This window comes from Scomber scombrus, chromosome 8 (assembly GCF_963691925.1).
Source record: "Scomber scombrus chromosome 8, fScoSco1.1, whole genome shotgun sequence".
NCBI lineage: Eukaryota > Metazoa > Chordata > Actinopteri > Scombriformes > Scombridae > Scomber > Scomber scombrus.
In genome coordinates, this window is record NC_084977.1 from 32,909,872 (window position 1) to 32,927,487 (window position 17,616).

A 17,616-nucleotide genomic window follows, 5' to 3' on the forward strand; every position below is an offset into this window, starting at 1 on the left:
TATGAACTGGTGACGTCTGCAGGAGCATGAAAAGTGAGATATTATACCAGATCTTTATTATAAGGGATGTCAGAGAGAAAAAAAAGAAAAAATCAAGAGTCCAAATTATTAAATTGAGAGCACAACTTGTTTTTCCCCCATGGCCTCTCCTCAGCTCCAAAACACACAAAATGAAAACAGAAAACTACAGCTATTAAGCAGGTACTTATAAATGTCTCTGTCTGACAGGATGACATCTGCAGGTCTGAAATGCTGCTGCTGTTCCTTTCCTTTCCTCTAGATGGCGCATGTATGCAGCTGTGAACTGCTCCCCCTGGTGGAGAATCTGAAGCCTGCTACAGTAAATGTGAGATTTTATTAATTATAAGCTGGTTCTATGAGGTGCTTTACATCTAAAACAAACATCTGTCTGACCTTAATAACTCATAAATATAAATAAATAACCTTTTTTTTTAAACAGCTGTGTGCAGAATCAGATTCTGTTTATTTGCTGTTTGAAGAGTCAGTCTCTCCACATGTTTTATATTAAATCATCTGAGTTACACATCTGATATAAAAGTCTCTTTGACAGCAGTCTGAGTGTCGGGATGAAGAGGAAAACCTTCTGCTCCTCTCTGCTCCTCTCTGCTCCTCTCTGCTCCTCTCTGCTCCTCCCTGCTCCTCTCTGCTCCTCTCTGCTCCTCTCTGCTGCTATCTGCTCCTCTCTGCTCCTCTCTGCTGCTATCTGCAGGCCTGAAACACAACAAGAGGAACAAAGTCAGGACAACACTGTTTGAAACATTCAGTAAATGATTTATTTTATGGGTTTGTACATTCCTAATTATTATTATTTAATAGAAGTTTTTCTTGAGAAGGCGATGTGTGCTGTTAGATATAGATTTTGGAACCTATTGGCCTTCTAGAAATTAAATTACATACATTTGATCTGTTTAAACTGCTCAACCACTAATTTCCATATGATCACATTCAGTTGTCATTAAAGGTTTTCTCTGATCGTCACCCAGCATCACCATTAATGACTTACCGTCAGTCTACACTGAGCTCATCCTGCTGTGCAGACATACAACAGAACCAAACATCAAACACAAAGTGAACAAAACCATCATCACAGCAAATAAAACACAACAAGAAACACAAAACTGTACGTCTGCTGCCATCTGTTGACTGACATTTTGCTCTTTGTGATATTTTAAAGTCAATCATTAGATGAGTCAGGTGTACTTATGAGCAGCAGGTAAGGATGACAGGGGCCGATGTGATACCGATATCAGGGATTTTAAAAATTCCAATATTGATATATCGGCCAATACAGAATATATACAGAATATGCACATTAAAAAAGCACATTTTTTGCAATGTGGTTATCAAACACTTAACAAAGATATGTAATGGAGGCATGATCTTTTCCAGTTTAACTATACATTTTATTATATTTGTGAATGTAATAATTAATAATGTAATAAATAAATTAACCCTTTGTAGGTCTGCTCAACCGTTTGGTCACTTTATGTCATGATATCTGCTCAAAAACTAAAATCTATTGAACCCATTTAACTTTTAGGTCAATCTTTAGCACTTGTATGAGGTATGTAATGCACAGACAGACCATCAGATTGTTCTATGGTTGCTATAGATACAGGCTGTTCTATGGTTGCTATAGATACAGGTTGTTCTATGGTTGCTATAGATACAGGTTGTGCTTTAGTGTATGAACGAACAATAACACAAATCACTGCTGACATCAGAGATCCTGCTGGAGACATTTTTGAAGTTGAGTTTCATTTTTTCATCTTGTACACGAACAGAATGAGTCTCTAACATGTTTTTAATAAAAGTTAAGAACCAATGAGGTGTGAATGAGTCTGTAGAGGTCTGTAAAACATCACATTTAGGCTCAATGACGAAATAAATCCATGTTTTATGTTGTCATGGCTTCAAAGAGGAAAAGTTAAGCAAATGAGTTTTTTAAATATCACTTTCTTGGTGTGACCTATAAAGGGTTAATACATAAATAAAAAACATCAAAAAACATGTACATATGTAATAAAGAAAAATGATCAAATACATAAAATGCTGCCTATATAAGTTATAGAGATATATCGGACAACATATATGCCGATAGCAATATATCTGTGATCGGCCAATATCAGCCAATAATATCAGATGACTGATATATTGGTCTGGCTCTAATGGTGGTGGTGGTGGTGGTGGGGGGGGGGGGGGGGTTAGGAGCTTTTCAGAGCGGCTTTACCTTTAAACCATTAGAGCCCAGAGACTCTACGAGGGTCACTGAGGTTCACACTAATTCTGTTCACAACACATTCACGGTCTGCACCACATGCTACAGTCTGAACACCAACCACTGAACTTACCACACTGGTTAACCCAAGAAAGGCTGGAACAGGTAACAGGAAGGCTGAGTTAGCAGTTTATTCCTCTTCTCTAATCTGAATGTACAGTGTTTATATCAGACCAGCATTTCTTCCCATCAGGACATTAAATACTAATATAAATGTAACTGTGACCCAACCTCAAAAAAGCTCAAAAGGCTACCCTGTTAGCAGTTAGCTCATCAGCTACAGTAGTTTTCCAGCTAACACTCAGAGTAGAAACTATGTCACAAAGAATCGAGCACCAACTATTTCACAGGGACACAGATTAACTTTGCTTTAACCAGTAGTGGAGCTAAATGTATTATATGTGTGGTTATTTATCTAATGTATTCATGGAGTCATCATAAGGATTCATCATGTGGGAAGCAGATATGACATCAGGGCATTTCATGACAGTCGGGTCACTAGTTGAGATATCTTGTGTTGGATGTACGAACCAATCAACCCACTAATATTTCTGCCAAACAAGAATAACTGCACTGAAAATATTTACAATTTTACAGAATTACATTTCACTTTAATGACACACACACAAGAGCTGATACAACACAACAAGAACCAGAACCGATGGTTCCGACTGTAAGTATCAACAGGCAGCGCACAGAGGCAATGCTTGGAGGGTTTACTATCAGGTGCTGAGGTGTTTGTGAATGAGTTTGGTTGTTGTTTGATGTACTGTTGTTGTGTTATGTGTTTCTTGTAAGGTGTCCCTGAGTGCTTTGAAAGGGCCTTTAAATAAAATGCATTATTATTATTATTGGCTTTCTCATAAAGATCAGGAGGGACTCTGCAGATCGAATAGTTTCATAGCTCGTTGCACCAACAGGGAACTACACAAGAGAAGAGTCTGGCTACCGACTCAGGGCCCTTGTTGTACCAGGGGCCTTTCATTCGCGAAGTGAGCATCAAGGTTTTGAATTTGATGCAAAACAAACATGCAGCAAGTCTAATAGATTGTGTGACTGTCAATCTGAACCTGGCCCAGTTCTGCCTGAGGTTTCTCCCCATTAAAAAGGGAGTTTTTTCTTGCCACTGTCGCCAAGTGCTGCTCATGTAGGAATGTTGGGTCTCTTTAAATTAAATTAAAGAGTACAGTCTAGACCTGCTCTATGTGTAAAGTGCCTTGAGATGACCGTTGTTGTGATTTGGCGCTCTATAAATAAAGATTGATTGAACCCCAAACGCATCCTGAGAACAGACCTCAACACAGCAAGGTGCAGCACATCTACACTCTCTGTTTCTATGAAGACCCATGAAGGGTTGATATGTCAGCAGTCAGGGGTGAAAGGTTAGCTGATGATACTGAACTGGTGTTAGAGTATTGTTAGCCTAACCTAGCATGACAACTAGAGGCTACAACAACAAAACAACAGCTAGGATCTGGAAATTCCAAGTCAACATCACTAAAGCTAATTAATTAACATGTTAATAATTAATAAACTATAATTAAAGGTTTCAGGGGGAGTTATATAAAGGAGAAAAGCAACTATGGATCACATACTATGCGTTCTTCGCTCGGTTCAGATGGAGCTACTCTAGCTGCTGATGTTTCTCCTGATGTACTTGGTAAACTTCTCGGTTCAGACTGAGTCATCGTTGCCAACGGATTCACCAGGCTTTTATTTTTCACCAGAGTGGTCAGGACTGAAGACAGTGAAGGAAGAAAGAGAACAATTATTGAATCTGATATTTCATAATGTGTTGATAACAGTGTGTAAGTTCCCTGTGCTGGTGTTGAACTGGTCCGTACCTTCTCTGGTGAGGTTCTCGGCGGCGCTCATGGCTTTCCCGCTGAGGTCACTGACCATGTTGTCCACCGTGGCCTCGTGGCGGAGGAAGACGGGACGAACCACTTTGTTGTAGAGGATCTGGGAGCCGTTCCACGTCATCGGGGCCATGCACCACAACAGGAAGAGACACTGCAACCACAGAGACACTGGACATGGATTGACAGCCCGGCTCCAAATGATGAATCAAACATCTTCTTTTTGTAGAGTCATTTTTAACCTCCTGAGACCGAGCTTTTGTTTGGTATGCATTTTTAATTTCTCCTAGAGAGATTTGGGAGGTCAATAAATACAAAAAATAAAGTCCTCATATGGGGACAATGGATTTATTTTACTGTATAAAACTATTTCCTTACATTTACATCTTCCCTTTGCATGAATGATAATAAGGTCCCAACATCCTCAAACAAGTACTTCCTGATTAACAGTGTTGTCGCTTGTTGCTGTTGCTAAAATTAGTCTATTTTGTATAGCTTTATCAAACTACAAACATTATTATGCATAAATAAACAAGTTCCAACTATAAAATCTGATCGGGTTTTGTGCCTGGTCCACAGTTGTCTGGGGTCGGCTGTTCATTGACTTCGCCAAGATGCCTATCATCTGGTTTTTACACTGATTAATGTAATGTGCTTTTGTTACCACTAGTTGGCACAAAAAGCATGCATGAAAGTCAAAGTTGAGCAGTATGAAATATAAGGTCCAGCCAAGCCAAAATGTTATGTCCCCATATGAAGACTCAGTAGAACTTCATATGGAACCAAATCGTGCATCAACATTTAGGATACAACAAGAATTGAAATCATGGCACATTGTGTTAAAGGGGAAATCAAACGTTCACAGAGATGATGTCATGGTTGCTAAGATTTGGCAATGGTCACTGGTTCTTAAGGGTTGTCTTACCTTAAAAGCGTAGTAGAACGGGAACCAGTAGAGGAAAATGTCGGAGAAGAACTCGCCCAGGCTGAAGACGCCATACACCACCCAGTAGGTGAGCCATTTGGTGTCATCTTCTTTGTTTAAACTTTCAATGGCTTTGATTCTGCAGATACAAATGGAATCAACCTGTCAGAGACCCTGTTTACACCTGGTAGTCACCTGTGATATGTATCTGGACACATTGTGATCAGATGGCGATCAAGAAAGGCCTACTATATACGCAAATCTTTGACTCAGCCTTAAACATTTTGCCTTTTTAATAACTCTATCAACATCTTTAACCTTAACCGTACTTTAGTAACCATGAACAAATATGTAGACAGCAAGACTTTTATAACATTGTTATTGGACTGTCACTAATCATCATCTCGAGTTTTCATCCCACATTGATGTATTTTGCTTGTCTGGTGCTTCGCTTGGTAGTCGAGTCCAAGAACGAACAGTTCAAGGTTGATATCAGGGAAACTGTGTGATTGTAATGAAGTATGGACGTCATAACAACTCCCCAAACGTGAAGCCTTATCATCTGGATCGCCCCCTGGTGGCTGGCTGCAGTACAGGTCATGAATGCTGCCCCCTCAATGTTACAAGACAAGAGTCAAACTAAAAAATCAAAGTACACATCAAATAAATTTGGATGGATTTCATCATTTTAGGTCATTTTAGGAAGTGGAGGATACAGTCAGTGGGGAAACTCATGAAGCCATGAAACCAGGTTTGAACTGAATCTGAAGCTCTCTGAGACTCATACTTGACTTCTCTCTTGCAACTGAGTTTTTCTCAATGAAGTTTGTTGTTGTTGATGAGTTTCATGTCCATCACAGTGTTGGATGGTCACATCTCTGTGAATGAAAGAAACCTGGGAAGCTGAATCAAAATAAGAAATACTCACGAATAATACGCTGGATAGACAAAACCGATCAGGTTGCAGAGGAGTGCGGCACCATATCCGTACACCAGGTAGAGTCCAGTCAGTGAGACGGCACCTGGAGGACAGAAGACACACAGGAGACTGACATCACGTCCACACTGATGCAGATACATACAGGACGTCTTCCACCTTCTGTTCTCCAGCTGTTCCAGAATCCAGCTGCATGTGTTCCGATAAAAAACTAGAAAAACAGATTCTCCCATTTTAGTTTCGCTGTACCAGCATAGGGCGGCACGTGGTGTAGTTGTTAGCACTGTCGCCTCACAGTAAGAAGGTTCTGGGTTTGAACCCACCCACCGGCCAGTTGGGGCCCTACTGTGCATGTTCTCCCCATGTTTGCGTGGGTTCTCCAGGTACTTCGGCTTTTTCACACAGGTTAGGTTAATTGGAGACTCTAAATTGTCGTAGGTATGAATGGTTGTCTGTCTAATCTATGTGAGCCCTGTGATGGACTCCAGGTGAACCCTCTCGCCCTCAATGACAGCAGGGATTGGCTCCAGCCCCCCCGCTACCCTCTAGAGACAATAAGCAGTTTGGAAAATGAATGAATGAATGTACTGACTTACATCACATCTTAAAGAGCTCATAGTTAAGGTAAGTACGTAAAGTATAACACATTTCAACAACAAGGCATTTCAAAGTGCTCTACATAAAATATAAAACGCATCATTGCAGAATGTAAAAGCAAAATAAAAAGACATAATATAATAAATAATAAGACAGTTTAAACAGGAAATTAAAAAGTTACAGTGCAGTGTTAAGATTGTGATTTAATAAAAAGCAGCAAACAGAAAAGTTTTCAGCCGTGATTAAAAACAACCGAGAGTTGCAGCAGACCTGCAGACTGCTGTTGTCCAGATATGTGGAGTATAAAAACTGAGCACTCAGACTTCACATGATGCTCTGAGCTCCTCTCTTCTCCTCCATTAATGCATGTTACTAACTTGACTTATTCCACAGAGTTTTGTGCTTTCTCGTCTCTAAGGTGACCGATTTGTTTGACCGACTGCTGTATAGCTTGATGCCCTTCTTCTTCTCTGTGTCTACATTTCTATGTGGATATTTATTATTTGCATTGTGATATTCTCTCTTTCCTCCTGCTCTTTCTCTCACTCTCTCATACTTTTTCAACCCAACCAGTCGAGGCAGATAGCCGCTCACCTTAGAGTCGGTTCTGTTTGAGGAATGTTGCAGCATTCCTCCATGAGCTCCACGGGTAAATAAAGAGTACAGTCTAGACCTGCTCTATATGAAAAGTGCTCTGAGATAACGTCTGTTGTGATTTGGTGCTTTACAAATAAAACTGACTTGACTTGTTAGAAATAATCTTCTAAGATGGAGAAGCAGGTATTAATAAACTGATATAATCACACACTGTAGTTGCTGAAGACAAGTATTGAAATGAGTTGAAGAGATGAAGTTCAGTTTTGAGTTCTGGGTTACACAAACCAACAGACAGATATGTTTAAAATAAGGATTTGATGGTGAATTAAAAGCTTCAATTCACCTCACATCAGAAGTCTTCACATCGATTCGAGTATACAGCTTTGTGAATGAATAGACGTTAAAGGATTCACACTGAGGGGCAGCAAACCTGGATGTTAAATGTTCTACATAGAAGCTTCACATCTGCTTTTAAATGACTGTGTGGACACACTGTGGACTGTTAACCCTAACCCATCATTTTACAATGAAAGCACATCTGAAGGAGATCTTTTAATAGTCAGTATGAACAGGAGGAATGATTACAGAGAGGAAACCTCCTTTACTGTTCATATGGACACCTGACTGCTGCTTAACACACACTTTAACAATTGTGAACCGTCCTCTGAGATAAGTACAGAGAAACTTTCAAACAGTCTGCACAGAGAAGACAAGGAGAAAATACTTAGGAAAGATGTGGTTTTAACAGCCTCAGGTCAAAGTGAGCAACGGCTGCCTTTCGTTAAAAGTCAGGAGTCTCCTGCTAACTCTGCAGATATTAAAACTGTATCTGTCAGCTTCACTGAGCACACACACAGACAGGAAGTGGTGTAAAAACTGACCTACCTCTGATCAGCTTATGAGGCGGTTCGCACATGGAGGCCGGTCTGCTCTGCTGTCTGTCTCTGAGGATAATCTGCTTTAACTTTACTGCAGGAGAGTGCAGAGAGTGGGGGACACTGTGCACCAGGCACTAGTGACATCATGTCCTTCCTCCCCGTGTGTGTGTGTGTGTGTGTGTGTGTGTGTGTGTGTTACTGATCCACTGTATGACCATCAGTGTGGTATGAATAGACTGCTGTTCCTGCTCAGCTCATCCCCATAAAATCATGAGTGGAACTGAAACTGTCAGCAGCAAAACTCAACAATGTGTCCACACAGTCCTTTCAAAGTATCTGATCAGCTTCTATTGAGCTTCATCAGTGTGAGTTCAAGTGATATCTGACACATTTAAAGTATTTTTAGCAGCAGGATTCCCTCTTAGTGTTTCCCTGTTGAGCTGTGGTGGAAGTATAGTAACACAAAGACTTTGCTACTAAAACACTGGAACGTTCAAACATAGAAGATGAAGATTTGATTCATTCAGACGGCTGAAGCTTCATATTAGCTTCAGATCAACTTTTAAATGTTTCCACAGAAGGAGGACTGTGGGTTTAGTCCTCCATCGCTAACATTGTAAACATTATGAAGGGATCTTCTAATGGTTAGTATGAACAGGAGGAATCATTACACACACATAAACACACTTCATGTTCAGCTGGTAAACTGACTGCTGGTTTAAGACAGATATGAAAAATTGCCAACCGCTGTTTAAAAGCTAAATTATATATATTTTTAAAAAACAATAAGACAAACAACAAAAAGAAACAGCTGGCTGTTATTTAATAAACATGCATCAACCAAACCTGGATTGTTAGAGGAAGAAACACCAGTTTGTATATTTGTAATAAATGTATTGAATGTGTTTGAATCTAAGTCCAATATTCGCTCTCCTTTTAGCTCTGGTTTGGTCTCCACCAACTCATGACAAACATTTCTGCCTCTGAAGCTGCTCGATGTTCCACTTTCTCCACCAGTGAGTTGCTAACTGTGTGTGTCTGCTGTTTAATGCTGAGCAGGCAGTATTTCGCAGGTTTGAACCACACAAGAAATCTGCTGCAAAAGCAAAACTAGCAGCTAAAAGAGACTAAAAAGCAGGACAAGCAAACATTTGATAAATATAACTTTAAATAAACTAAGAGAATCAACTCCAGACGAATGTTACCCAGGAAACATTGGGTTCATGTTTACAGGCTTCCTACTGTAACAGCTGCAGCTCTGTCGCTGCCATTTGGCCTCATGTTCACTGGAGGATTAATTGAATCCTCTTCAGTTTTCCATCGACATGCAACAGGTAAATACAAACCTGCTGAACACAAACAGAACAACAGCAGAACCAACCAGAACATGTTTATCAGGATCCGTCAGGAGAGAACAACAAACCTCACGTACCTACTGCAATGATCTTCTTCCTGATCCCACTCTTCTCTTCCAATTTCCCCAGAAAGTCTGTCACCACATTTTTCTCATTCAGAAACTTGTCGGCTCGGTCTCTGATGGAGGCGATGAAATCCAGCAGGCCCATGGTCCTCAATCAGGTCCTCAAATAAGAGAGGAGACGGAGGGAGATGACCTGTGTGGGACTCAAAACACAGTGTGAGCGTTTAATCCTCCAACATAGACAATCTGCTTTAATGAGGGAGGGGGGAGGAGGAGGAAGAGGAGGGATAGGAAAAGAGAGCAGGAGGAAGAGGAAAAAATAGGAGGAGAAGGTTTTGGAAAGCAGATGATGTCACCCTGCTGATATTGGAGCCAGATTAGTCACATGATCAAATCACATATCTGGAGTTTAATTTGGACGCCTGGTTGTAATGATGTCATCGAACTGCTTTGACATCAGTACAAAAACACCTGCGGTTCATTAAGTGTCTTTCCCAAAGTGTTGGACATGTGGACAAGCAGGGAATCAAACTGCCAACCTCGTGACTCATGGGTGACCTGCTCCACCTAAGCTACAGCCGCCCCTGGATACCTGGAACTATGTCATTACCAGGTGGGGAGTTCTGGTCCTCTGAAATGATGCCAACGCGGAAGTAACTTAAAGCTGCATTCTATCAAAAGGCCACCAGGGGGCGACCGTTTTAGTGTCAAAAGGACTTCTGTCTCTATACCAGTCAATGGAGAATTCACCAACTTCTCACTTCATTTCTAACCTCAGTAAACGTTTTCAAAATGTGTTTATGGTCTCAATCGCTAGTTTAAAGCCTTCTTCAATGCAGTATGATGTTCATTTGGGACATTTTGGCCTCCCTGATTTTATATGTGACGATAAAGCAGGGTATGCATTAGGGCGTGGCTACGTGGTGATTGACAGGTTGATTGGTTCACAGGTTCAGGAGGGCGCCTCATGCTCCTCCTGATGCCCATATAAGTAGAATCCCTGTTTTCAGCATGCACCTGAAATTTTCAAGATGGCGCTGCCCAGATCCGAAACTATTGGCCTCCGAGCAGCAGTCCACAGACCAATGGGTGACATCACGGATGTTACGTCCATTTCTTATATACAGTCTACGGTCATTACGCAATAAGAGGCGTCACCTGGTGGTGTAACCAGGTACTGAAGAAGGGTCTGACGTCCATCATCTTCTTGCAATATTTTAATCCATCAAATAATTAACAGCAATTTAATTATAAACTTAGTTTTAATAACATCAGACAAGTCGATCATCTTAAGCTTCTTTTTTACAAACAAACCTATCGCTCAGATATCTGCCATGTTATATCAGCTGTACAGATATGGAAGGCCAACACTAACATTATAGTCAGCTTGCTGTATTTTCAAAAAATGCTGTCTCATTTAATTATGATGTGCAGCTTCTATTGTATTGTCTTTCGTTGATTTCTTTTATTGGGTTCATTTTGTGTGTTTTTTATTGTCTACTTATATCTTTTGCTTTATCATGATGCATTTATTAGGTGATTACTTCTTTTGTTTGTTTTTGTTTGTGTCCGGTCATATCTCTTTTATGTCTGTTATCTGAATGTTATGTAAATTAAATACAATTCATTAACAACCCATTAACCATTGACATCCCTACTCAGTATGTTGTTTATGTCCATCCATTTTCATGATGTGGCTGTGTTGAACACTGCCACCTGTAGGGGGCGCTGTGTACGTCATGTTTTTCTTGTTGAACCTGTAGATCTGATGTGGTTTGACAGTGACAGAGCCACACCTTGTTTCTCTGTGATGACAGGATGACATTTTGCAGCAAATGAGCCTTGCAGGAGGAATGCATGGAGCAGGCTGACACATGCCTCCCTGCAGACCTGCCAGCAGATAACAAACCTGCAGCAAAGTCTGACTGCAGACAACAACTGAGCTCTGCTGAGAGGAGATGAGATGAGAGGATACCGAGGCATCAAGTACATTTTGTTCATCTGCTGCTACATCTTCTGGGTGAGTTTCTCTGTTTCGGCAATGTGAGGATGAAATGTGTCTATTCACAAACTCAAACTCTTAAACTTGTTGCACGGCAGTGGAAGAAGTACTCAGATCATTTAGTGTAGTAAAAGTTCCAATACAGCAATGTACAACTACTTTATTACAAGTAAATGTTCTGCATGAAAAATCTTACTTGAGTAAAAGTACATACGTTTTATGAGATCGATGTAGTTAAAGTGTTCAAACTTGTAAGTAGTTTGAAATGTGAGCCGTCTACACACTGCTTTTTGGTTTCATCTTTAACAATGTGTTGTATTTTAAAAGCTTGTTATATTATATATATATTATATTATCCAGTGTGTCAAATCTGCATCTGAAAAGTAACTAAAGCTGTTAAATAAATGTAGTGGAGTAGAAGGTAGCATCACATGGAAATACTACAGTAAAGTACAAGTACCTCAAACTGTACTACAGTACAATATGACAATTGCACATGTTAGTTTTACTACATGATATCAACTCTGACTGGTTCATAGGAACAGAAAAGGAACACATGCCTGCCCATGCATGAAACTGAATAATGTTATGGTATTAATACTAATGTTTTGTACCTAATTATTCAGGCCTAATCACGACTCCTAATAGTCAGGCTTGAGTCCAAGTGCTACAACACTGCTTCTTACAGTCAGTATTATGCAATGTGAATGAAAACAGTGTACAGTTTAATAACTATGGTGCATACACTTTAATCACAAATTACTATTTACTTGTTACTATATTATTTATTACATATACACACATATATATTTGTTTTATTATTATCATCTATCTATCTATCTATCTATCTATCTATCTATCTATCTATCTATCTATCTATCTATCTATCTATCTATCTATCTGAAGTGGATCCTCCTCAGTGACACAGTATGAATGTTATTCAGGTATTTGTCAGTTGTGTCTCTCTCTTCAACTCACGCTCTACTTTCTGGCTCGTTGCTTTCATCACTCTGCTGTCTAAAAGGTCAAGAATGAAACTGTAAAGATCGTTTTTTCATCTTCTCACCTTACCTGCAGAAACACGTCCACACAGTGCTGCTCTCAGTCTGAACACTCCCACAGAAAGCGGGAAGAAGAAGAAAATGTCCAGTTTAGAGGAATGGAAGAAAATATCTTCCCTTCAAAAGCTGATTTATATGTTACAGAAGTTACAGAAGAAGAAGATTCCCCAAAACATCAGTGTTGGCTTTAATTGAATGATTAGGGTTTAACCACTTTCAGGTGTTATCTTTTATCATAAAAGATAAATCAATGTTTGTGGTAGTGGTTTCACACTCAGGTTACTGAATTCAATGGAAAACATTACCCACAAATTAAAAGTGAACAGATTTAATTTGCAGATTGTAAAATTTGAGTTTTTATCAACATTGTAATCTTTAATCTGTCATTAGCGATGCAAAATTTTAAACTGTGATTGTCTGTTTTGTGCTGAAATGCACCATGGGAGTCGTAGTTAACCTTTATGTTCACAGTCTTGTAGCGTCAACTTTTTATTAAATAACCAGATATTTACTACAGCATATTAAAAACAAACAAAAAAAAAAAACCTGACACAATCATTCACAAAAGAAAAAGAGAAACAAAAAAGCAAAAAAAAAAATTCAGAATGAAAATGATGTGATATAGATGTTATCTGTACAAATAAAACATCGTCTGTGTGTGTGTTTCTCTGCAGGTTGTGAGCGGCGTCCTCGCAGCCGTCGGCATCTACGCAAAGATCGCCAAAGAGAGAGGTGAGGTAAACAATAACTAACTCTGTTTAACATCACTTTACACTGAAAAAAACCTGAATGTTAACATCATCCTGCTTAAAGAGGAACATTTTAAACCAGACCTGATATATATCAAAACAACAGAACTTCCTATGTTATGTTAGTTTAAGATGCATCGAAAGAATCACTTTCATTCTCTGGCCTTTAACTAACTGTGTTTAATCTGTTTTTATTTGTTATCTGATTTCTTTGGGTTTTAAATTTGTGCTTAAACTTTGTATTTTGTGTGTGTGTGTGTGTGTGTGTGTGTGTGTGTGTATGTGTGTGTGTGTGTGTGTGTGTGTGTGTGTAGATGTGGTCGATACCCTGACGTTGGATCCGGCTCTGCTGCTGGTCATCGTCGGCTCCGTTATGTTTCTGATCACATTCCTCGGATGTTGCGGATCGCTGCGTAACACCACCTGCCTGCTGAGGATGGTATGACATCACTGATGACTAAATGGACAGTGCGCTGTGTTAGTAGATCAGTTGCACATTTTTTTGCGGGTGATGTCAAGTTTGCACGTTTTTACACACACAGACCTTTAGTAAATCAGGCCCATAGTGCTGCATTTTTCTATACTTACGCACTCAAAATATTAAATATAAGAACAGACGAAGAGATTTGAGAGAAAAAACGTTTCCATCGCTTCAGCTCTGACCGTCGATCTGTTCTTTACACCTTTACTGCACTCTACAGCAGAATGAGCCTCCAGCTGTGAACAGCGATGAGCTTGACTGTTAATATTGTGTTGATATTGTGTTAACCAGCTGTTTGTTTCTGCAGTTTCTGGTGATCCTGGTGCTCATCCTCCTCCTACAGATCGCAGCCGGAGTCGTAGGATATCTCTTCACTGACATGGTGACATCACACTGCTCTGATACTGAGATACTCATCATAATGTGTGTTCTGTAATACTGATACTGATATTGTTGCTGTAATGACCAATGAACTGATATTGTTGCTGTTCAGGTGATGGAGAGGACGGAGAGGCTGATGATGAAGGCCATCGTCCGCTACAGGGAAGACCAAGACCTGGAGAACGCCATCGACTTCATCCAGAAGAAGGTGAAGAAGAAACGATTCAGTGATTTTTAGATTTTTATACTGTTGGAAGTGACAGAGTCCATGTTTGTGTACTCAAAGCTGTTTTAGTGATGTTGCTGCTGCTGTGTTTACAGTTCCAGTGCTGTGGAGTAGAGAGCTATAAGGATTGGTCCCGTAACGTCTACTTTGAGTGTTTGGACACCAACCCGAGTCTGGAGGCCTGCGGAGTTCCCTTCTCCTGCTGTGTACACCTACAGAACCAGGTTAGAGACGTAGTCTCATTTATAGAACCAGTTCAGAACCCCGCTCTCACCTTTAGAACCAGGTCAGAACTGCAGTCGCACCTTTAGAACCAGGTCAGAACCGCAGTCGCACCTTTAGAACCAGGTCAAATTGTTGAGATATCATATTTAAATGATCCTGATGCCTTAAAAAAGCAGAAAAATGTCTTTTTGCTTCATGACTTTTGGGGATTTTTATGAAAACTGCTCCGAGGTGGACAGGACAGGAATCTTTCCTTAAACATCCTGGATGTACGTTCATATGTGTTTGTCCTGCAGACGGTGCTGAACACCATGTGTGGTTATGGGATGCAGCAGCTGGAGCAGAGTTTGGCCCGTCATGACGTCTTTACTGTCGGCTGCCTGCAGAAAATCATCTCATGGGCCAAAAACAACCTGCTGCTGGTTGGTGGTCTGACCGTCGGACTGCTGCTGCTGGAGGTGAAAACATCCTGCTTTCATCCATAGACTGTATATAAAATGGACGTAACATCCGTGACGTCACCCATTGGTTTGTGGACTGCTGCTCGGAAGCCAATAGTATTGGATCTGAGCTTATATGGGCATCAGGAGGAGCATGAGGCGCCCTCCTGAACCTGTGAACCAATCAACCTGTCAATCACCACGTAGCCACGCCCTAATGCATACCCTGCTTTATCGTCACATATAAAATCAGGGAGGCCAAAATGTCCCAAATGAACATCATACTGCATTGAAGAAGGCTTTAAACTAGCGATTGAGACCATAAACACATTTTGAAAACGTTTACTGAGGTTAGAAATCAAGTGAGAAGTTGGTGAATTCTCCATTGACTTGTATAGAGACGGAAGTCCTTTTGCCATCAAAACGGTCGCCCCCTGGTGGCCTTTTGATAGAATGCAGTTTAAAGTTACTTCCGCGTTGGCCTCATTTCAGAGGACCGGAACTCCCCGCCTGCTTTCATCACGTTTGTCTCATTTTCTCTTAATTTGTTTTTTTTTTGGTGAATATTTGGGTGATCATATTATATGCAGGTTGATTTACAACAGAATAAAACCAATCCTGTAGTGTATTTCTTTGTCAGCCAGAAATGAGGCTGATGGATTTGATTTGTGGCATTGAGGTGGTTTTTGCAAGAAACCCAAGAAAGATTTTGTACATCTCATATTTATACACATATCAGACGTCATCAACTTGAAAACAACCATTTCCTGTTTTTATAACATTGTACGGCTTTTGCATGCATTCTTTCTCTTCTCACACCACAGAGTCTGATCTCTCCACACAGTGATAGAAAGAAGAACACCAGTATCAGTTTCTAATCAGTCTGTTTTCTCCACCAGGTCTGTATGATCTGCCTGGCTTCTGCTCAGATCACCTGGATTAAAAAAGTCCGCCTACAAAAGAAAGAAAATGAGTCTAGAAGCAAGTCGGAAAGGAAAGACAGCTTCTGGTATCCTGCGTTCGCTGACTTTGACGATGAGTGAAACAAAAATGGTTCCAGAAGATCTGACGATAATTGTGGAAAAGTTTCCGATTAGGGAGCTCGGTCTACTCTGTGCCGGTGAAAAAGAGCTGAATGTTGACACTGTTAATTTATAGTGTTGGTATTTAAGTCGTGTAACAGGACGCAGTTGAACTACCTCATGCTATGAAGCCAAACATTGCTCAAATATGCACAAGTTTATTTTTAATGTTAGCGTAAATCCCAGAGTTTATAATCTAATGTCAGACTGAAATAACACAAAAAAGCTACTCACTCAGTTAAGTGATTCATTCATATCTGTTCTGTAAATCAGAGACCAAAAGAAAGAAATGTTTTTTCGACAACAATCAAAGTAAGAATTGTTATTTATTATGTTTTTGTTGATGATCTTGTTTTTATAACCATATTGGCAAAAAACAGTAATGTCAGTGTTCTATCATAAGTCAAATTTCCAACCAAATGAAACTCAAAAATCTTTTCCATCCTTTCCTGTTGTGTGAATATTAGCAGATAAACTAATTCTCCCGTCACTGCAATTAAACCATTGCAGAAGAAGAAGAAAAACAATGTGATGACATCATTAAAAGAGTGAAAATATGATGGAAATATGACATTTCTGTTAGTTTGATGTATTGATGTGAGGAAGGTTAGTCTCCTCATCATCATCGCGTTTATCCGCCATGTTTTTATGATATTTCACGATTTTATTTTTGTGCATTTTCACTCAATTTTTCTTTGAGTGCAAACTGAAAATGTGGATTTCCAGACACACAAGAGCCACGAACTGAACACTTCAGCTTTCTTATCTACAAACAAAGACATGTCTTATCCTGCAAGAAGCGACCAAACACCCACCGGGACAAAGTGCACTTACTCATATCCTCAGTGTGTGAAATCAGGACACAGCTGGAGGCAAATCATATCAGGAACTCGGATACTCCTGAATAACAGAGATATGAGTAACCAGGTTTCTCAATTTCTATGTAAATTCTGAATCCTGGGTATGACCAGAACCAGCAAATGTCTCTAAACCAGCGTATTAATGTATCTAAATGCTTTCCTTGTGTTGTTCTCTGTATGTTGTAAAGAAGGTTTAAATTTAAATGAGTACTACTAAAATATCTAAGCTATGTTACAGGACTTTATACACTGTACAGCAGTAAATGGATGGTTAACATTAGCTGAACTGGCATAGTTTTATTATATACTGTAGACTACTAGATAGCAAAATGGAAATTTGGTGAGGACCTGTAATGAGGAAAATGTGAAGAAAATGAAGATGTGAATAAAATAAATGGAAAATGTGATGAGAAAAAGGGAAACTGTGACTTGGAAAAAATGTTTAATGGATACATAACTTTATAAAGTCCAAAAATAAATAAAAGTATTGAAAATAAATGAAGTTTAGTCTATTTTTCTTAACTGATAAGAGGTTTAATGAAAAGTACAAAGCTTTATATTTCCTACACACGTGACAACTAACATGAGCAGGGACTC

General features: G+C 39.7%; 2 protein-coding genes across 2 annotated transcripts; one reads left to right on the forward strand and one right to left on the reverse strand.

Annotated features, from left to right (window-relative positions):
* Positions 1-720: 720 nt before the first annotated feature.
* Positions 721-9,657, reverse strand: reep6 (receptor accessory protein 6). The gene is made up of 6 exons (XM_062424900.1): positions 9,525-9,657; positions 6,012-6,105; positions 5,084-5,222; positions 4,144-4,312; positions 3,895-4,037; positions 721-732 (listed from the first exon to the last, which is right to left on the reverse strand). Exons 1-6 carry the CDS (start codon positions 9,655-9,657, stop codon positions 721-723), a joined length of 690 nt encoding a protein of 229 aa, XP_062280884.1.
* Positions 9,658-10,061: 404 nt separating this feature from the next.
* On the forward strand, positions 10,062-16,120 carry zgc:113223 (uncharacterized protein LOC541424 homolog). The gene is made up of 9 exons (XM_062424901.1): positions 10,062-10,125; positions 11,456-11,532; positions 13,250-13,307; positions 13,639-13,763; positions 14,113-14,187; positions 14,299-14,394; positions 14,508-14,636; positions 14,934-15,095; positions 15,977-16,120. Exons 1-9 carry the CDS (start codon positions 10,062-10,064, stop codon positions 16,118-16,120), a joined length of 930 nt encoding a protein of 309 aa, XP_062280885.1.
* Positions 16,121-17,616: the final 1,496 nt, after the last annotated feature.

Excerpts from the sequence above, each read along its gene's own strand:
- reep6 (XM_062424900.1), bottom strand. The coding sequence starts at position 9,657 with ATGGGCCTGCTGGATTTCATCGCCTCCATCAGAGACCGAGCCGACAAG. Across the intron at positions 6,106-9,524 it reads GAAGAAGATCATTGCAGTAG|GTGCCGTCTCACTGACTGGA; the intron begins GTACGTGAGGTT and ends TCTGTCCTCCAG. Across the intron at positions 5,223-6,011 it reads GTCTATCCAGCGTATTATTC|AATCAAAGCCATTGAAAGTT; the intron begins GTGAGTATTTCT and ends TTGTATCTGCAG.
- zgc:113223 (XM_062424901.1), top strand. The coding sequence starts at position 10,062 with ATGGGTGACCTGCTCCACCTAAGCTACAGCCGCCCCTGGATACCTGGA. Across the intron at positions 13,764-14,112 it reads CCACCTGCCTGCTGAGGATG|TTTCTGGTGATCCTGGTGCT; the intron begins GTATGACATCAC and ends TTGTTTCTGCAG. Across the intron at positions 15,096-15,976 it reads TCGGACTGCTGCTGCTGGAG|GTCTGTATGATCTGCCTGGC; the intron begins GTGAAAACATCC and ends TTTCTCCACCAG.